Source organism: Leuciscus leuciscus (assembly GCF_965113295.1).
Source record: "Leuciscus leuciscus genome assembly, chromosome: 22".
NCBI classification, from domain to species: domain Eukaryota; kingdom Metazoa; phylum Chordata; class Actinopteri; order Cypriniformes; family Leuciscidae; genus Leuciscus; species Leuciscus leuciscus.
In genome coordinates this window covers 6,652,076-6,664,995 of record NC_138746.1, presented here as the reverse complement: position 1 = coordinate 6,664,995, position 12,920 = coordinate 6,652,076, and the positions used below count along the sequence as shown (strand labels likewise).

Here is a 12,920-nt window from a genome sequence, read left to right as displayed (position 1 = left end):
ACACAAAGTCTAACCGTATCAAACTTCTACCCGCTAAATTGTAGCATTCTTCACACGAAAAATTATATAAAAAATTCACAGACAACATATGTTCACATTCATGGCAAAATTCAAACGGGACCAGAAAATAATTATTTTCTCACATTCACTTGCATTGACGATTTTTCAACCTAGAGGTCCAGTGGGATTAGCGGAAGGGGCGGGACTTACCAGCTCTATATAGCTCGGCTAGCTCTATACTAGCCGAGACACCTTCTTTATGTGTACAGATGTGACGTAATGACGCGAAGAGTAAGACTTGCTCGAATTTCCTGCGGAAATCCACCAGTACCACTGGAATTAAACACATTATTACAAGCTTACCATTTTGAATCGAGCTAAGGCAAGCAGATAGTTTTGAACACTGGCTGGTAATGTACTTGCTCAAAAATTTATTTCATTTTTAACCCAAAAAAGCTACGCACTGCAGCTTTAAATATTTAATTACTCTTAAGCCGTATCACACACACACACACCATACAGTAGAATGACAGTAAACTACTTTGAATATTAATTAAGAATTTTGGCCATAAACATGTAAATTACATCCAGTAAAATTATTGACAGTGAAAAATGACACACAATTTAATGCAAATAAATAAAGGTTCGTATTCATCAGGTAGGCTATCTGGTATATTTACGTTTACCAGCAGCTGCTTAATGTTCAGTTGAGTTTGGAAAATTCTTTACACAGTAGCCTAATCATCAGAATATCTCTTTTCCTGTCTCTGAAAACGTCCAGATTATTATATATATATATTTTTTTTTTTTTTTTTTTTAGCACCAATTTTAGGTTGCGTTTAGTCAACTAGGTAAGTAGCACCTATGAGTAGCACATGGAAAATATTCATAACCGGAAATAAATTAGTTGTTCTATTTCAAAACGGTAGTGCGTCAGGAAAGCTCAGTGCAAGTAACGTTAGCCTAGTCCATCCGCGCTTATTTAGTAAGAAATACTTTTTAGCAAACTTTTAGTAATACAATGGTGTCAATTTGTATTGTTCCAATCCCGGGTGCAAGAATCAAAGAGTAAAAGTTTAGCAGGAGTGAATTATTCGTATTATTGAAGTTTCCAGAGAACACTGCAGTGGAAAAATATGAAAAACCAATGTATTTGTAATCAACATTTCAAACTGGATGACAACAAACACAGTGTTTTTGGCCAAAAGGAGGGGGAAACTGGCGTTCTGTCAGTTCCACCCAATCCACTGCGTACAGGTAAGAAAAAGCTGTTGCTTGCTATACTGTTAATTTTTTTCCCATAATGCTAGACATAAAACGATTTTCAGTAATAAACCTACCCTTACAAAAACTGTTCTGTTAATAACCCTCTGTCGACCCCACTATCCGTGTGTACATTTCTGTAGTTTTCACGAAATCCTGGAGCTGTCAAAAGTCATACAAACAATAATACAAAGCGAGCTGAAAAAGTTACACTTTAGATAGTTCACCCAAAATGAATGAACAGATAATTGATAAATGTCGTTTGTGGAACATAAAAATATCTTTTGTTTTATCAATTTAAAGTCTACAAAACTGTTTGGAATTACATTGTGTGATGGCAGTATTTTTATTGTGTGCCAATTATTTATTTAAAGGTCCCATGACATGAAATTTCCACTTTCTGAGGTTTTTTAACATTAATATGAGTTCCCCTAGTATATGGTCCCCAAGTTTCTAAAAAATTTAATCGGTGTAAATTATCGAGCTTTTGCTATTTTTCTCTGCCTTTGAGAAAATGGAAGCTCAACCGGGCTGATCTTGAATCTCCTCCTTATGACGTTATAAGGATAAATGTTACCTCCCCTTTCTCTGCTTTGCCCGCCCAGAGAATATTTCTCGCCCATGAGAAAATGAGCTAGGAAGTAGAACGCGCGCGCGCGATTTTAGTTTGTCCACGAGAGATATTATGGCTTTTGAGCGAGCGAAGCATAATAATTGCTGAATAATTGGATGTACAAATGAACATCGAATGGTCAATACAGAGCTGGGCTTGCTGAACGTCGGACAAGTAAGTCAACAAATTATATATAAATGTGTTGCTTTACTGTTTATGGTTACCTAGCTTCTTACACGTAGAATGTGGCTGCTATGCAGTTACTTGCGCTAATGTGAAGGTATACAGCATCAAGTTACACATACTGTAACGCGAGTGTTGTACATTTCTTTGTTATTTGATAACCGTTTTCCTGTTGGTTATATGGCGCGCGCGATATCCGCATTTCAAGATCGCAGAGCTTGATGTTATTGTAATAAGATAAATTACAGACGTTACAGATCTCTCATGAAAAGGCAACAGTAGGTTCGCGTTAGTTACATGATGATGACTGTAAACTATCCGAATAAAGTACCGTGTCCAGGCATAATATTTTAAACTAACCATTCGGAAACGTCCTGCTGGAGCCGTTGAGTTGCAACTTCTTCATCCGTTGCTTCTCCATCTGGATCAGATTCTGGGTCAAACTGAAATGCTTGAACGACTGCGTGTCTTCGTGCCATTGCAATATATCCAACATAAACAAACATGCATGGTACCGTTGCGCAAGATGGTCAAGGCCACACCCACCCTCCACCTTGCGCCGCCTTTCTCCTCCTCATTTGTATTTAAAGCTACAGACACCGAAACGGCCCGTCTGAAGGAAGCTCATTCTGGGACTGGCTTGTAGTGGCTATAATTCTGCACCCAGGCTGAATTTTTGGAAAGAGATTTCAGATACACTAAGATAGTACTAAGGACCACTAAGGACTATATTAAAGCCTACAAAAAGTAGCATGTCATGGGACCTTTAACCTTATGTTTCAGCGTCCATGAAATAAAAAAATATATTTGGCAGAATATTTCCCATTCGATAAAAGTTTATGTTGATTTATACATTCAAGCTCCTATAAAGAAAATACTTTTTTTTCAAAAGTAGTCCATCTCACATAATGTGCAAGAACTAATTGTTATTGGCGTTGACTGTCACACCTGGTGCATCTGATCTTATGAGAGACATTAGAGAAAATGAGATTTGAGAGTTCCAGTAAAGGGAAGGTTTTTTTTCCAGCAATTCACAATTTGCTTCATTCTATTCCTATGATTTTGATTGTATAAATCACCATCCACATTAGTTCTGTGCAAAACTGCTGCTTGGATGTGCTGTTTATCTTTTGTGTTTCATTGAAGAAAGAAATTATGGGTTTGGATTTGGAAGGTCAGTGTTGGGGAAAGTTACTTTTGAAAGTAATGTGTGTTACGATATTGCATTACTCCCTCAAAAAGTAACTAATTGTGTAACTTAGTTACCTTTAATGGAAAGTAATGTGTTGCATTACTTTTGAGTTACTTTTCCTTACCCTTTGCTCTTCTTCTTTTTTTTAAGGCCCTTTCACACCAAAAGTGCAATGAATAAGCACTGGACTGAAGCGAGTTTAAATACATAAAGTATATTTGTGTTATTCAACATTTTTAATTATTGTAGGTTTGCATCATATTCTAAGTTTGTTTTTATTCATTTTGAAGAATACTGAATCTGTTTCTGTGAGATGAGTAACAGTAATAATCATGTTTACACAGCGCACACAATGCTTCTGCACTTACGATGTCTCTCAACATGGGGACAGGAGAGCTGTCAGTCAATAAATGGAAAAACAAGGTAACGCGATTATTTTTGGGAAAAGTAACTCAGATATTTTGTTGTAAATTTAAAAGTAATGCGTTACTTTACAAGTTACTTTGGAAAAAAGTAATCCGATTACGTTACTTGTAATGTGTTACTACCCCCCAACACTTGTTTTGTCTGAGTAAATGTTGAGCAAACTATTGCATTTATTTGGATATAAATGGAAGCTCATCCTGTGGTGTAAAACATTTTTTTTTATTTCAAAGCTGAACAAGAAACACTTTTTTTTTTTGATAAACCAAAACTGTCAGAAACCACACTTGATATCTAGCCAAAAACAACGCTCAAAAGTTCATCTCTGAACATGGAATGTAAAAACAAGTTCAGTCTAAGGATAAAAATGGCAAACAATGAAGATTAAGTTGATCTAGTCTAAATGAATGTATTTTCTTTAAAAGGAGAACAGTGAAACATAAATGTGTACAGTACATCACTCACAAATATCCTTGTTTAAACACCTTCAAATAATCTGCTGTCAAAAACATATACCTACAACATCTTTCACCAAGCTGCACTACACTCCACTTAGAACGCTCTTACTAGCCTGGATGCACTCTCTGCTAAAGCTCATGTTCAACTCATTTTACCTTCCCTCAATGTCGAGGCCGACAAAACCAGTCAAAGCAAAGCTAAAAACAGAGCTGCATCGAGGCTGTTACACTTTCAAAGAAATCAAACCCCCGACCGAACATCACTTGGTGTCCATCTTGGCCATCTCCTGCAGGTATATCCCAATGCTCTCGCTGTCAAACAGAACAAAGTAAATGTTCTTCAGAGAGGATGTGGTTGCTGAGACAAAATGGTTTGAAATGGCCTTCAGTATTAGCTGGGCTGCTGTCTGCTTTGGGAAACCATTTCTGCGGGAACAAAAATTAAAAAAGTGAGATGATTTAAATTTTCTGGGAACTATTTCTGGTCATAACCGTATCGAAACTCGGTTAACTACTGATCTGTAAGCCTGTGCGTACTCGCAGTCGCAACTATCTTCAATGACTTGTAGACGCATTTGATTTTGAAAAGGTAATTTTAAGCCCCATGATTCTGATGCTCACCGTCCAGCGGGTAGTGAAGGGAAGGCCACCGATTTGAGCTTTTTCTCCTCGGCAGCAGACAAACAGTTCTTGACCGTTTTCTCGAGCTGATCTTCGCACTTCTCTGAACCCCACTGAGGGACGTGACAATGGATGATGAAACGTGCTGCCATCCCATTGGCTTGACTCACAGCCACTGCAAAGCAGAGGAAATAAGAAATACTCCAGTCACAACAACAACACAGAAAGGTTTTTTTTCTCTTTTTTTTTCTCTCTTTCTTGTTTTACTTTTAAAGGGGTGATGAACTGAGAAACAAAATTTTCCTTGAGCTTTTGACATATAAGAGGTCATCATCATACTATAAGAATATCCTATAAGTTTCAGAACTGAAAACTTCCTTGTTAGTCCAATAAAAGCTTTTATTGACACCAGGCACAGCGAACGACAGGTTTTTCAAAGTGGGGATCTATGACGTGAAAGGGTATCAAACACCGCCTCCGCAGAAGAAGATCAACGCCTACTTCAACACTGCCTGTTTAAGGCCAATTTATACTTCTGCGTCGAGTGTACGCCGTAGTGTACGTCGTAGGCTACGCATGTAGGCGACGCCGTCGTGAGCATTTATACTTCTGCGAATGTCTGTGTTGCTCTGCAGTTACACCGCCGAAACGCTAGTTGGCGCGGGTGGGTTTTAATGTTCCAGTTCCACTGTGTTTACATTTCTCGCAGCTATTTTGAGTTTAGGTTTCTACGAGCAACGGCGACTGAAGGAGTCATACAGATGGCTGTATTTCCGCACTTCTTCAAGCAATCTCTCGGTCACTTGGTCTATTTCCATGGCTCTTCACTGATCTTCGGAATTTAAAAATGGCGGGCGGCCGGTGCAGAGTGCAGAAGATCATTCCGGAAATGCGTAGGAGGAAACGCGATGCTATCCAGCCGACCAATCACAGATCTTGCGGTCCGCGTCGCCGCGACGCGTAGTTACATTTTTGAGGAGGTGCGCGTCAGGGTACGGCGAAGGGTACGACGTATGGTACACGTCAATGCGTATGCTACGCCGTACCTTCTACGCGCACCCGACGCAGAAGTATAAATTGGCCTTTAGCCCCGTCCACCGATTCGCACATTACATGAAACTCATTATATTATACAAAACTGTTATCAAATCATAGCAGTGGGCGTTTACTTCCAAGTCTTCTCGCCCATAAAAACCGAGTGTTTCAGGAGCTAGGCTCAAAACCAGGGTAGAAAATAGCCTTTTACTTATTCATTTTGATGTTTTTGAACGTAGAAACCAAGCGAACGTCATAAGTTGACCTCAGACAACATTATAAAAATAAATAAAAAGCCAGTTCATGACCCCTTTAAACACATTTTGACCAAAAACAGTTTGGGCTGATTTTTCATCTTTGTATGATACTTATTAAGGTAGTACTTCAAAAAGACCCCCAACACACAATCCAATGTTGCACGTTGACTCGTTAACAAGTTTTACTTTACACAAGCACTAACAAGCCTATCTAGCTGATTAAATATTTCAGTACTACAGAACTACATTCAGTAGACTTTTTTAGATTCTGCTCATTTCCATGACTTTTCCAGGCCTGTAAATGATCATTGTATTATTCCTGATATTTCCAGGTTTTCCATGACAGCTGTACTTTTTTCTGTATTAAAATATTTAACAAGGTCATTTCCTGCCCCTTTGAACATTTCTAGAGCACACACTAATTTGAGTCTGCTTTCTGTCTGCTTGTGTCAAGCTGTGTGTGTGTGTGTGTGTGTGTGTGTGTGTGTTTAACCTGATGCAACCTCCAAAGGACCCTGGCTTTTTCTCAGCTCCTTGACGGTCTCTAAGAAATCTTTTCCTCCTGCTTTCTCCAGAGCGTTACCTGTATCAAAGGAAAACTTAATAGCTTTTGACACATTTCAAAAATAGGCCTCTTTGACACTTTTGTATTAGCTAACTTCAATAGCTCTGCTTCCATCCACTCATTTTTATGCACATTTTGGGATATCGCATTAAAAAACGCTGAACTGAAACGCCGAGATAAACAAAAAAAACGTATGCGCTCAATTGAGGTGGTAAAAAATTGTATCCACTAAAAACATATGCACATTAACTACAATGGAAACACATTTACTGAATAGATCTCTCAATGCGCAACAAAAAAGCTCACGTGACTTTGCCTCAACAGAGGATGTGATTTGATAACTGGACTAACCCAGCGGACCAATCAAATCGCACAGAATCTCAAATGTTGGTTTGATCATTCTGAAATGCCCGAGCCAAAGTCTGTCATCAGAATGATTTGATTTAATTCCCTCCACGAAGCATCTCACATGACTGCATTCCCAATCATCAGGCAAGATCACATTACGGCGTTCATTGCATTTCGTCAGCGCGCTCTGAGACGCAAGTCATTTATGATGTAGGAAAATAGAGCCACAGTGGCTTCCCCGATTGCAGCCACTTCCATTTTTATTACAGATATTTTGTGCCAATTTCCCAGGAAGTGACGATTTTGTTCTCTTGAACACCATGGTATTGGAAATGGTTAATTTCGCAACTTTGAATGGAAACATAGCTAATATTAATAATCTTGTAGTGTACTGACCGATTCCCTCTTTCAGATCAATCTCTGCGTTTGTGGGATTGATGATTCCCTCCACTTTGATCGTTCCGATTTTGCTGATTTCACTCTCTGTAAGGGACAGCTGATAAAGAAACCAGAGTTAACTCCTTATGCCATAAATCGCCAGGGTATTAGCTTTGCTACCATCAATTTCTGCAGAAATGTATTCACAATGCATGATTTTACTGCCAATATAAAATGAATAAAAAATATTGTGATGATTTTAAGGTGCCTTTTCTTTGGCCGTTAAGATTGGTGGTCGAGTTTGTTCCAATTAAGTGATTTTGAAATGATTCATTTCTAATAATTTTTTGTAAATATTTACTATCTTTAGATAGCATGACATCACATATAATAGCTTTATATTGGCCCATGAAAAATTAAGTTATATATGCTAATTATATAGTTATATTCATAAATGTACCTTGCATATACAGAGTTTATAATGTGCTCTATAAGTGTTAAAATAACTTAAAATGACATTCTTGATAATGTGTGATAAGCAAAGCTATTTTCACCTTTTGTCCAAGGAACAAGCTTTTCGCAGAGAGAATAGTAAATCCCTCTCCTGGTCCGTCTTCCACGGTTGTGTTGGCATCTGCCTCTTTGTCATTCTCTGTGCTTTTCTGCAAAAATAAACATTTGTTGTATTCTCAGAGTCAAACATGGTACCAGAGCAACGCATGCATGTCCTGCACTTACTTTGGGTTTGCGGCCTGGTTTTCCTTTGCTCTTTTTGCTGGGTTTCTTGATGGGTTTCCTGTTCGCCCTCTTCTCCGGAACGGTCACCTGAGTCTCCACCTTCACCTTGCCGCCTCTCTTCTTGGAGAGCAGCTCAGGATGGATGCGAGGCAGAACTCCACCATTTGATATAGTCACCCCTCTGAGCAACTATTCAATAATACATCAAAATAATGGCATTGCTATTATTATTATTAGAAATATTAGAACAAAACCAGCTCTTAAACATTTTGCTTCGCTGTATACGGTTAATTAGCCTACATGGGATAGAAGTGGGCTATTTTAAACAAAGGTGGCAAATTCATTGCTTTTAATGCTCTACCTCCATGGTAGACTACAGCGATAAAGTGAGTTGTTTTTGGACAAGACTGTGCTAAATATTAACCCTAACCACCCTCAGTCTATTTTAACATGTAACTCATTACCTGGTTGAGTTCTTCGTCATTGGCCACTGCCAGCTTGATGTGTCGTGGAGTGATTCTCCCCTTCTTGTTGTCTCTTGCTGCATTTCCAGCCAACTCCAAAATCTCAGCTACAAAAACATCAGAGCAATAAGAACCATTTTCAATCTTTTGACGGCCAGTGTAATTACATTTTTCATAATGAAAATATTTTTGGTGGAAAGAAAAGCATCTGCTTGCTTTCTTGATTCCCACCTGCTAAGTACTCAATGACAGCTGCCATGTAGACGGGGGCGCCCATGCCAATGCGATACTTATGGGTTCCTGTGCGCAAGTAACGCATCATCCTCCCGACAGGAAAAATGACTCCTGCTCGGGCAGACCGAGACAGCTTGGTGATCTTTTTCTTTCCTCCTCTGGCTGACATCCTGCCTTTGCTGTGGTGAAAAAATGAAAACATTTCTTCAATAATCATTTTTGATCAAGTAAACAATCCATTCAGCAACATGTAATCAAAACATCAATCATGTGAGTGACAGAGCAGACCCACCTCCTCTTGACTCACAGTGCCACTGGATGGAGTACCTACAGATAAATCAAGACAAAATGATTCATTCGTTAACATCCTGAATGTGACTGAACCCGACAGTCTCCATCTGCTTCAACAGATAATGATCACAAACACTCTCTTTTCCATGTTAATGACTAAACTAGAACAAGAATAAATCTAATACAAACACACGTTAAAAAGTTACAGCTTGGGTTTCTTTCACCTGAAGCCTTAGGGTGACATCATATCCTGTTCATTGCCATATCCGAAGAAAATCAAATTCTCAAAGTTTAGTTGGAAACTAAGGTGGGACTTTAGTAAAAGGGTAATTGGTAACATTTTGCGAATAAAAACAGGTATGAATATTTAAGGCCAAAGTATACAGTTTTGACGCAAACATATAGCGTATGCCTACAGCCAAACACATTGCCTTTCAAAGTGTATTTATTTAATTGCGTACACAAACACAGGTTATCGTCGAATGCACAGTGGAAAGTTTCATTCTTGTTCAGTGTCTGCACTGTTTCTCTCCAGTCTTTGTACTTGTTTAAACACGCACGTCTATAGATGTTGCAACTATATTAGTTAGTTGTTTTCATCTCATCTGTTTGTTTTTCGTCTTTGAAACAACGTCCCGGACTGTGTGACCACCTTGTGAACAAATGAATTAGAGCAAAAACATTCAAGGTTTATTTGTAAGCTAAACGTGAGTATGCACAGGTAGGAAAATATGACTGCATGTGTACAAAACACATATTATGTTGATGATCACGCGCACTGTACGTAGACCCAAATTTACTCTTTGGGCTTTAGAAAACGTACCATGCTGATGATGAAATTCACATCTGTATACGTACCTTATTATGCATGTTAAAAAAATTAAGTATACTTTGTGCAACACTTTGTTATTATTATAATAAAATCTTGAAAGGCTAAAAGGACACAAGCCAACAGTTAAAAACAGCAAAGAACAGGTAAGAAATACAAATACTTATTACATGCATTGCTTAAATTAAATAAAGACATGTTACATTAGTAATTAGTACATTATTAGGGATGCGCAATATATCGAAACATCACAAATGTACATGCGATATGCAAATCGCAGCAGCTTGCAATAACTTGGGGTCATGAACAAAAGACAGAGAAAATCACTCGCTGCTCTTGACTGAATAACTTCTGTAGCTTTAATAAGAATCAGTGTATATTTAATTCATACAGTGTTTTATGTTTACATTTGATTATTCAGTTTCTGTTGTTAAACCTAATGCAGGACAGCCAGAAACCTAAACCCCCTGGTTTACACTGATGTTAAAATGACACTTACTACTTATGCTACAGTAAAACACTGCTGTTCACTTCCAGAAGTTGTAGGGATGCTTTCTTCTGACAAAAAAAAAAAAAGTGAAAAGTATGTAGGTTAGATAATTTTAAATATAATTTAAGTTACACACTTTAAGCCTTATCATATAGCATATCGAATATTGCATTAGTTAATGGGTTAGGCTATCGCAAATCGCATTTTTCTTCAATATTGTGCAGCCCTATTAATTGTTTAGCTAACTACTCCATATACACTGTAACTTGGATTCCTGATGAATAATAATAATAATATTAATAATTCAATTTTTACCATTGCTGTTTGTCTTGCTGCTAGGCAGATTTTCAAGACTAATCAATATTTCATGTCATATTTATTTGGTAAGTATCTATCTATCTCTCTATCTATCATAAAGCACGAAAATTAGACCCTTTTTTTTTTTTTTTTTTAAATGTGACCCGGGGTCTGTGAATGGCAGACTGTGAACTACGGCGTCGACAGACAAGGGCTCTTCTCTCGGCACAGCCTGCAGCGACCACGCACTGCCATCCCAAATTAAAGGCGCAGCGCATGTTTTAAGATAAACAGCGAAGATTTATAAATATAGAGCGCGATTCCTCCCCGCTATGAAAAGTTTCGCCACAAATATATGTAATGAAAGACCCGCCTCCTGCCAGCAACAGCACGTTAACACCATTATATTCATCCGGGATGCGGTACGTGATCGAGAGGCCGTCGCCGAATCCGCGATTCAAAGCGTATTATCAAAGGCCTCGCCATCGCTTCACTGTTTTTCTATCAAAAGCACATGCAAATCCGGACATGTTTCTTTTCAAACCACATTAGGTCGTGCACAAATACATATTCTTGGTTTTTAACCCTGCTCCTCCCACATTAACTAACCCCCATTTTGTTTTTACCTCGTTGCATTTATGTAGATTAAACACCCAATCTACATCGCAAGCGAGTGATGCGTTTCGACGCGACGCGACTGAAGCGTTGTTATTATCATCGCATCTGCAAGCGAGCTGCGTTCAGCTTCGTTTTTATATGTTGTATCGTCGCGCGCGTCGTGTACAGTGAGCTCGAGCTGTATTCGCATGCATCGCATCGCGCGCTTATCAACACAATACATCGTGCCAATATTTACCTGTTTGTTCTCTACAAATGCGTCATGTACGAAATATATCTGTCCTCTGACAGGCGCAAATAAGGAGTTCCTGGTATTCCTATTCCCTGTCCTTGTGCGCCGAGCCTCTCTGCTGTTCCTTAAAAAAAAAATTTGAGACGGAGAGAGACCGCGAAAAACTACAGCAGCCAGTACCACCGTACTGTCGATGGAGGCAGGCTTTAGGCTACTGCTGCTGCTTCTCATTTAAAAAAAAACATTACATCCAAGATATCAAATACAGTAACGCACCCTATGCAGTCCATGCAAAATGCATACAGGCAAATAAGGGACATTATGTGGATATAATGCATTATCAAGCCATCATTTCTCATCTAAGAGGTAGTTGAGAGCAGCATGCAAAAATAATTCGTCACAGACAGCTGCAGGTGTCTGGGTGATTGATGCTTACTGTAAAAAAATAAATCTGTCTCTTCACCTGGTCCCTACTCGAGTGAGTGGTGATCTTCATTCGTTTTCACATGAATAGACTCTCTCCTGACGCCTGATGAACTCGATCTGATATGCACTTTTTAAAAACGAACCTTCCGCAGACACGAATAATGGCCTGTTTCAATTGCGTTTAGTGTCTGTGAAATCTGTGCTAGACTGAACTGGTTCCACAGAGGGCAGTATTAGATCAGAGTTAAAATATACTTGTTTGGTTGTTGTGGTCCGGTGGGGGGCGGAATTGTATTATATTTTCTCTGACAAGGACAGGCATTGCTCGGGGACGAATATATATTAAAATATTTTATGTATTTGAATGTACATTTAAAGCATATGCATTGTTTAAAATACGTGTTAATTAGCGTGTTAAAAATAACAAGTTACACGTGGCAAGACTGAGTTTAATATTTAATTGCCATTTAATAATTTTATGTTTTCACCCAAAATATCCCCAAAATACCCAAAATGTTTACATGTGAATAAAAGCCTAAATTCAATCTGATCAAATGTGATCGAGTTTCTTCAGAAACTTTGGACTAAACCATTCAATTTATATGGATTAGTTATACAATCTTTTTATGAACTTTTTGAAGCGTCAAAGTGGTAGTTGCGTAGCTGTAAATGGAGAGACAGAAATCGCTCAGATTTCATAAAAAATATCTTCATTTGTGTTCCGAAGATAAATGATGACAGAATTTTCATTTTGGGGTTGAAAAATTACTTATCGTATATAAACTCCGAACTCTTGGCTGATCTAACCAAACCTTTCGCTAAGAAGAAGCGCTACACTCTTTTTTTTGTTCCAGTGAAAAGGAGCAATTTTAAACAAAAGAATACTCTACAGTTATGTTCGAGCTTGTGAATGCATTTATTTATTTTATTGTTTGAGTTTTGTGAATTGTTAAAAGATAAGTGCA

At 38.3% G+C, this 12,920-nt stretch overlaps 1 protein-coding gene and 1 long non-coding RNA gene across 5 annotated transcripts; one reads left to right on the top strand and one right to left on the bottom strand.

Annotated features, from left to right (window-relative positions):
* Window positions 1-305: 305 nt before the first annotated feature.
* LOC309486703 lies at window positions 306-4,022 on the top strand. The gene is made up of 2 exons (XR_014201652.1): window positions 306-1,257; window positions 3,402-4,022. It is a non-coding gene; the product is annotated as an uncharacterized lncRNA (long non-coding RNA).
* macroh2a2 (macroH2A.2 histone) lies at window positions 3,881-11,720 on the bottom strand. Of its 4 annotated transcripts, none has more exons than XM_082154086.1 (11): window positions 11,536-11,720; window positions 10,392-10,450; window positions 9,065-9,099; window positions 8,770-8,951; window positions 8,539-8,645; window positions 8,075-8,263; window positions 7,891-7,998; window positions 7,355-7,454; window positions 6,539-6,628; window positions 4,754-4,928; window positions 3,881-4,558 (listed from the first exon to the last, which is right to left on the bottom strand). In XM_082154086.1, the coding sequence occupies exons 4-11, from the start codon at window positions 8,939-8,941 to the stop codon at window positions 4,393-4,395; spliced, it is 1,107 nt and encodes a 368-aa protein (XP_082010212.1). In that variant the 5' UTR covers window positions 8,942-8,951; window positions 9,065-9,099; window positions 10,392-10,450; window positions 11,536-11,720; the 3' UTR covers window positions 3,881-4,392. The 4 variants fall into 4 exon arrangements, with proteins under 4 accessions (XP_082010212.1, XP_082010213.1, XP_082010214.1 ...); XM_082154087.1 differs by having other exon boundaries at window positions 10,392-10,447; XM_082154088.1 differs by lacking the exon at window positions 11,536-11,720 and adding an exon at window positions 11,306-11,488.
* Between the last annotated feature and the right edge of the window lie 1,200 nt (window positions 11,721-12,920).